This window comes from Callithrix jacchus, chromosome 4 (genome assembly GCF_049354715.1).
Source record: "Callithrix jacchus isolate 240 chromosome 4, calJac240_pri, whole genome shotgun sequence".
In the NCBI taxonomy this organism is placed as follows: Eukaryota; Metazoa; Chordata; class Mammalia; order Primates; family Cebidae; genus Callithrix; species Callithrix jacchus.
Window position 1 is genome coordinate 105,646,732 of NC_133505.1, and position 9,449 is coordinate 105,656,180.

Genomic DNA, 9,449 nt, shown 5'->3' on the forward strand with positions numbered 1-9,449 from the left:
TCGGGGAACAATAAAAGGAAGTAAAATTTATGGAGAAATTATACAGTGGATTTGTCACTTAAAATATCGTAACTGTCTCCAGGACAATACCCCATGCTGAGGATTAATGGTCCCGCCGGACCTTTGATTCACCAGTGCCTTTTCTTCGCCCTTGACAAATTGGATTTTTAGGAATGGGAAGGTCGCCTGGACCATTGTGTGCTAGCCATTCAGAGGCCTCGATTATGCAGGGGGCTGAGGGAACCACTCCATGTGACCCTCTCGGGTGGGACTCTGCAGCTGCTTCGCAGCGCAACTCTCTCACCAAACTCCGCGCCCTTGCGCTAGCGGTGCCAAAAGGCTCCCGCCCCGATTGAAAAGGCGCAGTGCATGCCCGTCCGCGTCACTCCGCGGGCGGAGGACGCACGTCGGGGCGCGGCTCCCTGGCTAGCGCGCAGCTCCAGCTCTGTCACTCGCGCCCTTCTGAGGACCTGGCGCACCCGAGCGCCTGCCTGGCGGCGGCGGCGGCAACAATGCACGCAACCGCCCGAGCTCCAGCCACCAGCGTGAGTGCTGACTGCTGCATCCCAGCCGGCTTGCGCCTCGGACCGGTGCCTGGTACCTTCAAGCTGGGCAAGTACCTGTCAGACCGCAGGGAGCCCGGGCCCAAGAAAAAGGTATTGGCCATTCAGACCTCTGCCCTCCGCGGTTCGCCTCAGTCCCCTGACCCTGGAAAGGGGCAGAGAGAGGAAATGGAGAAAGAGAGTGATTGAGTCGTTACCTGCTAATTCTGCCGGGTGGAAGGGGACTCCTATTATTCTGAGCAAGTAGTCTCTTTAACTGTGAGAGCTGTAAGGGGTCGGACTGAGAGGAGAGAATATGGCAGAGAAGGGACAGCCCTGGGTGGGGTGCACTGAACGCTGTAGGTGCTGGGACCATTCGCAGCTTGCGTTTACCCCTGCGCTCTCGGGTCTCCTCAGTCAGATTGGAAGCCTACCCCACCACATCCTGTCCGCAGCTCTCTGCAAAACGACCCTCTTTCTGTGGGCGCAGAGCATCGAGAACCTTTCTTCCCTTCTGCCTTTCAATATGTTAATTTGAGGCCTAATTTCACTTTAGAATAATTTAATCCGTTTTTTTTTTTCCCCGGAAAAAAGAATCTTTGGGAGGCTCTCAGTTGCTAGAACCTCCCCAGATATTTTTTTTTTCCCTTGCTGATGTCGGCTTGTGGGTTTGGGGCATATGGAGAGAGGATGAGCAAGGTGCTGGCTCTGACGCGGGCTCAGAGGGCGAAGGGTGGTCGTCCGCGCCGGGCACAGGGTCAGAGCGCTTGCAGCGGGGCTCTGAGAGTCCAAAGTCCCAGCCGGGAGGCTCCAGGGCCATACCACCAGCTTTGACTCCCCAACCCTCAACACCGTCGCGACCCCTGACAGGACAGACTTAAAGGCACCCGCCAGCTTTGGGGGGAGGGGTGGTCCCAGCAGCCAAAGGTCGGCAAACAACGACCAGGAAATGAAGACAGAAGCTGGGGCAGAAGGGAGGACCTTGACTTCCTCGGCTTTAGCTTGCTTTGCTTGGAGCTTTCTAGTAAGAAATAGCTCCGGTGTCCAGCCAGCGGGACTTGCACCTCGCTCCTCCTGCAATCATGCTACCCACCACAGTCTAAAGCAGGGCTTGATGCCCACCGCGCATTCTTCTTTAAACGCGTTTTAATTGCTTTTAAATGGCCTGCCAGCTGCGGCCAAGCTTTTCCACTGCTTGCGCTTTATTCTGAGACTTTTGCTGCAGGGCTCACACGCACCTAGGTGGGATGCACCCAGCATAAAGGAGGCATGAGATAAATTTTTTTTTTTTGCTTGTTTGTTTGTCGAGGGGGACGCTCTGCGCCCTATTTAGAAACGTCTCTGCCCTGGTGTGTTAGGGCTTCTCTCAGAACTGCAAGTGAGAGAGCTGGGGTAGGGTGTGGGGGACAACTTGGTACCAGAGGTGCCTAAGCAGGCAGGGAGGATGTTCTGAACACCCCTCCCAACTCCCCGTGTTGCCAAGGTGGGGTGCAGGAAAGTGGGGGTACTGTTAGCATAGGTAGACTTCACTCTTCTCCCTTCCCCAAGCAAGGTCCTAAGGAATTCTCCTCCCAGTAACCCATAGTGGTCTGGCTAAACCAAAACCAATCACTTTGCTGTGTTGGGTGGGGGTAGAGGATAAACTTTCCGTCTGGGTTGTGGGCCTGGCCAAGGTTCGGGAGAGAACGACCACTGCTTGTGTTGCAGGTGCGCATGGTGAGAGGGGAGCTGGTGGACGAATCGGGGGGCTCCCCTCTGGAGTGGATAGGGTTAATCCGGGCAGCCAGAAACTCCCAGGAACAGACTCTGGAAGCTATTGCAGACTTACCCGGAGGACAGGTACTGCGGGCTTCTCCCCACACCCCCCACACCCCACCGCCAATTCAATCTACCTAATTGTCTCTGCGGTGGCCAACAATAGTAATAGCAAAGTGCTTTAGCCAGATGTCTCATTTAAAAGTCTTGACAACCCTATAAGGTAGATATTATTGTTTTTCCGTTGAAGGATGAGGGAAGTGAAGTTCAGAGAGCTCCAGTAGCTTCTCCAGGGTCACACAGCATCAGAGTTGGGATTCGAACCTTTCTTCTCAGTTGCTTTTTGACCGATTACCCAGGAAATGACAGAGAACTGTCCTATTCCTTGCATCCCAGATCTTCTACCGAGCATTGCGAGACGTCCAGCCAGGGGAGGAGCTGACAGTGTGGTATTCTAACTCCTTGGCTCAGTGGTTCGACATCCCCACGACAGCAACTCCGACTCATGATGAGAAAGGTACCCACACTGAAAGCTTGGATGGGGAAAGTCCAGCCCTCCTCCTCCTGTCTTGAAGCGAGTCCCTAGACTTGAAGGGCCTTTACCTCGACCTATGTAAAACAGAATTCAGGTTCCTTGTATTTCAAGGCAAAGAGGAGAGGTCGCCACTACCTCCTTAAAATCAACCATAAATGGTAACGATGATAGCAGTAATCTGGCTCACAAAGGCAGGGGAAAAAGTAGGCTTTATGAACTTAATGGGGCCATCCTTTTTCTGTTGCATATTCAAAGAGACAATTATTTACTCAATTAAAAATGAAAAAATTAGGCGTGGTAGCTGCTCACTCTTGTAATTCCAGCACTTTGGGAGGCCAAGGTAGGAGGATCATTTGAGGCTAGGAGTTCAAGACCAGCCTAGGCAACACAGTGAGTCCTCTGTCTCTACAACAAAAAAATACTTAGCCAGGTGTAGTGGTGCATGCCTACAGTCTTAGCTACTCAGGAGGCTGAGGCAAGAGGATCACTTGAGCCCAGGAGGTCGAGGCTCCAGTGAGTTGTAATGTTAACACTGCATGCCAGCCTGGATGACAAGTGAGACTCTGTCTCAAAAAAAAAAAAAAAAAAAAAAAAAAAAAGGAGCCTTAAGCTGTTGTTACGGTAATTACATGATGAGCTCCACAGAGTATACTCAAACCTGGAATGCTTTTACAAAGTGCAAGGACATTTCTTCTCCACTGGCTTTCCAGGAGAGCAATGCATTTCTACAGCATTTTAGAAGTATTACGGTACTTACAGCTGGTCAGTTGGCAGGTACTGAGACCCTTCCATTTAAGTGGTATTTGTTCATTTCCCCCTGCCTACTTAACTTGAATCTGGGATGTATCCCAGTTTCTTCTCAGATTTATTTGATTCCTTCCAAAGCCAAGAGCGGATTTATGCAAATTAAGGTGCAGTAACTAAACAGAAAAACATTTTTAGACCTTCCCTTGAACACAAGAACACTTCCTGTGGAAAGAAGTCTTGGAGGTGCTAGAATAGTTAAGGTCTTGGAGACTTCATTTCCATACATAAAGCTTCCATGGCTTTTTTTCCTTGCCAATTGTCTGTAATTTCTCCTAAAGACACATTTATTATTTAACATAAAAAAAGAATGCTGTGAATTATTTTAACATGCTCTTTTCCTGAATTGTCTGCTCAGTCACATCCCTTTAGAAATAGGTTTAGAGAAATACAAATATGTGAATTAGGAAACACTTTATGAATAAGACAATGAAGTTTATTCAAAACTAAGAGTCACTTTAACATATCACCACCTTCGGTAAGTTAATTCTGTTCATTCTGTATGTACAGCATTCAAATTATCCTAGTTTGTTTCTTACATCACATTATATAAATTCTCTTGTCAACTTCTTCCAGTAAAAAAAGAAGTATAATAAAAGCCGCATAGTGGAGAACTCTCAAATCTGCCACTATAAAATTTGGAGGGCCACTCACCTTTAGGAGCCAGTCATTTCTGCACAGAATACACTTTCTTAGTTACTCCCAAATAGTACAAAAGCAACTGGAATAGTGGTCCTTGTGTTTTCCTTTCAGCCAATTGAGCTTATAAACATTATATGGTAACAGATGTCAAAATAAACACCATTTTTTTTTTCTGGAGGTGAAAAGGCATGGGTGACTTTGAACCCCAACTTCCTCAGCTTGGAGAAGTTTGAACTCTTGACCACCTTAGAGTTACATGAAAAGGAGGCAGTCACTTGTGAAATGTGTTTCATACTCTTGGCATGATTTGAATCTGAGTCTGGAGAACATGTCAGTTGGTTAGGATAACTGAAAAACTATATATTAAACATATGTTGCTTAAAGCTTGGAAAGAGATAGAAATGATTAGGGATGGATGCTATGCTCCCAATACTAGCTAACTTCAGTGGGTTTCAAATTCATACTAAGATGGAGGAAAATCTTGCCCCTTCATTTTAAGAAAAAAGCTTATGTGGCTTTGCATTGAGCTGAGTCATTCTGCGGCAGACTCTGGAAACTCCCTCTTTCAAAAGAGGTAAATGAGAAAAAGAAAGGCTCTGAACTTGGAAGGAAGGTTATTTAAGACAACATACCCACCAAGAGAACCCAGGAGTTCTATTCTCTTTTTTTTTCAAGATTTATTTTACATGAATGTTCAGTATAAAGTAACAGAACATTGAAATGGTTTTATCTAAGTCTTCTATAAACAATTAGGATAGTGTCTCATAGGCACATACACCTCTCACCACTTTTCTTTCTGCTCTCCTTGGACTCAGTTGGAATAGAGTGCTTATCACTTGAGTTTTCACAGGTATTACAGGGTGGGGGTGGGGGGCTGCTTGTGTTATGTAAACCGAGAAGTTAATATACATAAAAGGAAGAAGATCTGGAATTTTTCCCTATTGTTATTTCTATATTAATATTTCAGAAAGTTGAGCTGCTTGTATATGTGAAGGGAGAATTTAACTTTCCTGTTAAATTTTATGAGAGTGATGTATATTTTGGATAATTCCTTGCGGTTCAACTAATTTCTTTCTCACAGACATCTTTCCCTTCAGTATTATCAATCAACCATATTTTAAAAGAATCCCAACTGCAAGATAATTGCAGCGACTCTTTTAAGTGGAAATTAACTTCAGCATGTGATCAGAATGTCTCATATATGTGTCTCTTGATTGTGTTCGCAAACTCTGACAAAATTAAAAAACTAACGCTAATACTACTAAACACACAAAAAAAGATTTGACACCAAATATATAGTGCCTGGTACAGAATTATTAAAAGCGAAGTATCTATATCTATTTATCGATCTATATAATTTATATATATTCATATAAAAAAACTAACATATTTTCTCCAAAGACTTTACTAAGCTTGGATTTGTGCAGCTATCTACTAGTCAATTACCAAATGGCAGCCAAGACAAGACAATGCAACATCATCCTTCTTAGATTATCATCATCCTTTTAGAGAATCAGGGCATAAGATTTTTTTCTTTTCTCCCAGCAAATTAAATGGGGTTAAAGAGGAAATAAAGATAACAATAATTCTGAAGAATGGCAAGTCATAGTCCCTATGCGGACATTCAGTTGGTCACGCTCCAGGAAAACCTCAGGCGAAGTGTTTAAGGCTGGAAGGGGGTGAAATGGGTGGGTAGGGGACACAAAAGACATTGTTCTATGAAAAGGAATGATTACATATGGCCTATACATACAGGATATTGTCTCGCCTGGTAATGAGGCGCTCACGACCATTAGATTGGTCTTTGTTCAGTTTATCCAAACTCCTTGACATACGCCACCTATTCTGCAAATGCTAACAGATGGGCCCAGGCACCGCACAGCCTCAACACTTGATTTAAAGCAACAGCTGCTCTTTGCTCTTATCCGGCCAGCCTGCCTGAGTGCTGCCCTTCCAACGAAGATTTCGCTTGGATGGCCCGGAGGAAGTCTTCGTTGGAAAGGCCCTGGTCACCTTTCTTGGCCTCTGAGTAGTTCCAGAGGATGGAGACAGTGATAAGAGTTGGCAATTTGGGGCTTTTCGGGGTCCTCGATACAATGGGGCTACCGAACTTACATTTCGCTCTCTCCCCATACCGCTGGTCAAACTTGGGTTTTGCCTCTTTCTGTCTCGCTGGTTCGCCTCTCACCGGGTCGTTTTTACATTCTTTCTTACCCAGGGGAGGAGCGCTACATCTGCTGGTACTGCTGGAGGACGTTTAGATACCCCAACAGCCTTAAGGCACACCTGCGTTTTCACTGTGTGTTCAGCAGCGGCGGGGGCGGCGCCTTCCTGCACCACGAACAAGCGGCTCGCCAAGGCGCTGTCCCGGCGGCTGATGGCCTCCGCCTCTCCCCGAAACCCTCCGCGCCCGATTTCCCCGCGCCTTCCCAGGCAGGAACTTTGCGATCCCACCCCCAGGGCCCGCCACCAGCTCAGGCCTGCGGGGCGCGGGAGGTCATCAAGCGCGAGGCCTCTTCCGCGCCCTCGGCCACCTCGCCGACCCCAGGCAAGTGGGGGCAGCCCAAGAAAGGCAAGGAGCAGCTGGACCGTGCCCTGGACATGAGCGGGGCCGCCCGAGGACAAGGCCACTTCCTCGGCATCGTGGGCGGCTCCTCGGCTGGGGTCGGCAGCCTGGCCTTCTACCCCGGGGTGCGCTCTGCTTTCAAGCCCGCGGGCTTAGCGAGGGCGTCGGCGGCCACTCACGGCGACCCCTACCGGGAGGAGAGCGGCAGCAAGCCGGGGACCGGCCTTGCCTTGGGCAGGCTGCTGGGCGGGGGCCGGGCAGGCGGGCGCCTTGGGAACGGGGAGAACTCGGCGGGGGGCGGCGCCGGCCACCACCTTCACCACCACGCGCACCACCACCACCATCCCAAGTGCCTACTCGCGGGGGACCCGCCGCCGCCGCCGCCGCCCGGCCTGCCATGCTCTGGGACCCTGCGCGGCTTCCCTCTGCTCTCGCTCCACCCGGAAGAGGCGTCCGCTTTCAAGCACGTGGAGCGTGCCCCGCCCGCCGCCTCCGCGCTGCCAGGAGCGCGATACCAGCAGCTGCCCCCTGCGCCCGGGCTGCCCTTCGAGCGCTGCGCGCTGCCGCCCCTCGACACTGGCGGGCTCAAGGCCTATCCCAGTGGTGAGTGCAGCCACCTGCCTGCTGTCATGCCGGCCTTTACAGTCTACAACGGGGAGCTGCTGTACGGCTCACCGGCCACCACCGCTTATTACCCGCTCAAATTGCACTTCGGCGGACTGCTGAAGTATCCCGAGTCCATCTCCTACTTCAGTGGGCCCACAGCGGCCGCCCTAAGCCCCGCCGAGCTGGGATCCCTGGCTAGCATCGACCGAGAGATCGCCATGCACAATCAGCAGCTGTCCGAGATGGCAGCGGGGAAGGGTCGCGGACGCCTGGACTCGGGGACGCTGCCACCGGCCGTCGTGGCGGCGGGCGGCACTGGGGGCAGCGGCAGCGGAGGCAGCGGCGCAGGCAAGCCCAAGACCGGCCACCTGTGCCTCTACTGCGGCAAGCTGTACTCGCGCAAGTACGGGCTCAAGATCCACATGCGGACACACACGGGCTACAAGCCACTAAAGTGCAAAGTCTGTCTGCGGCCCTTCGGCGACCCCAGCAATCTCAACAAGCACATCCGGCTGCACGCCGAGGGCAACACGCCCTACCGCTGCGAGTTCTGCGGCAAGGTACTTGTGCGCCGCCGGGACCTTGAGCGACACGTCAAGTCCCGCCACCCCGGCCAGAGTCTGCTCGCCAAGGCGGGCGACGGCCCGGGTCCCGAGCCCGGCTATCCCCCAGAGCCTGGGGATCCCAAGAGCGACGACAGTGACGTGGATGTCTGCTACACAGACGACCAGAGCGACCCCGAGGCTGGGGGCGGCGGGGAGCGCGACTTGTAACGAGTCTTCCCGGGCAGGGGCGCGCGAGGGCCGAGCGGAGTGGAGGGTCTATTTTCAGAAAAGAACTCCTGGTGGTGGGAAGAGGGACCCAATGGACAAAACCTTTTTTATTTTTGAGAGGGAGCCAGATTTGGAACCGTGAGAGGTCCCAGGTCTGGTGCTGAAACTCAGAGCAACAGTTCAGAGGTGGGGTAAATCCGTCCACTTGGACAGCTTGCGGGCGACCAGTACCTCCTCACCCCGGGCCGCTAGACTTCTGGGATAGGCTCACCCTGAATCGCCAGGCGGTCTGCGCTTGGTGGTCAGGACCACATCAATGTGAACATCACAGCGCCCTCGAGGGTGCAGATTTTAATTGCCACGTATTTTTAAGCTGTACTTTTCTGTGGAGGAAATTGTGCCTTTTGAAACGACGTTTTGTGTGTATTTTACATTAGCATTTCATTGCATAGGCAAAACACTAGTCACAATTGGGTAGATGTGACATTCAAACACTGGCTTCCATTTTATCTATTCTCATGTCAAAGACTATGCCTTGCCCCATTGAATATATAGTGGTAGCAGGTGTACAAATTGGTCAAGTTGCAATTATTTATGAGAGAATAATGAAAAATGTAAAATATCTAAAGCATGAATCTAAGAGCACGCAATATATAATTTTAAAGAAAATATTCTATTTGGTAGAATACAAATGTGGTGTGTGTTGTTTTATAATGACTCTGTACAGTGGATATAGTATTTTGGTTTTGGCTCCAAATTGTGCAGTCTTTAAGAAAAATAAAGATACAAATGACGGTTTGTTCACTTAGTGATTTCAACAGATATTTTAAAGAAGTAGTTTAGTTTAAAAACAATTTCCGAGGAGACTCCATAATAAATAAATAACTGGAGACTTGAATGCTTTGATTATTCATAAAATAATGTCAAGCAGTGTTGTATTATAACACGGAAATATGCCATTTTTCAATACGTGCATTTCACAGGCTTCCAATCAGCAGGCAAAACAATTGTTTTCTAAAACCATTGTTAATCATGCTAAGTGTTTTCATGTTTACTGAAAGAAGCTCATGACCTTCAAGAAGAAAAACCTCACATATTGTCAAAAAAATTATGGAACTGTAGAATCACTATTTTTTGTGTTCCCTTTTGACCGAACTTTCCTTGGGAAGCAAAAAAGGAAACTTGCTCAGTGTCTTTTATGATTCATATATTTTATTATTAATTCA

General features: G+C 49.3%; 1 protein-coding gene across 1 annotated transcript; it reads left to right on the top strand.

The window, feature by feature from the left end:
- Positions 1–450: 450 nt before the first annotated feature.
- Positions 451–9,113, top strand: PRDM13 (PR/SET domain 13). Its single transcript, XM_035294669.3, has 4 exons — positions 451–656; positions 2,250–2,381; positions 2,694–2,814; positions 6,497–9,113. Exons 1-4 carry the CDS (start codon positions 513–515, stop codon positions 8,221–8,223), a joined length of 2,124 nt encoding a protein of 707 aa, XP_035150560.2. The 5' UTR covers positions 451–512; the 3' UTR covers positions 8,224–9,113.
- The last annotated feature ends 336 nt before the right edge of the window (positions 9,114–9,449 follow it).

Excerpts from the sequence above, each read along its gene's own strand:
- PRDM13 (XM_035294669.3), top strand. The coding sequence starts at position 513 with ATGCACGCAACCGCCCGAGCTCCAGCCACCAGCGTGAGTGCTGACTGC. Across the intron at positions 657-2,249 it reads AGCCCGGGCCCAAGAAAAAG|GTGCGCATGGTGAGAGGGGA; the intron begins GTATTGGCCATT and ends CTTGTGTTGCAG. Across the intron at positions 2,382-2,693 it reads CAGACTTACCCGGAGGACAG|ATCTTCTACCGAGCATTGCG; the intron begins GTACTGCGGGCT and ends CTTGCATCCCAG.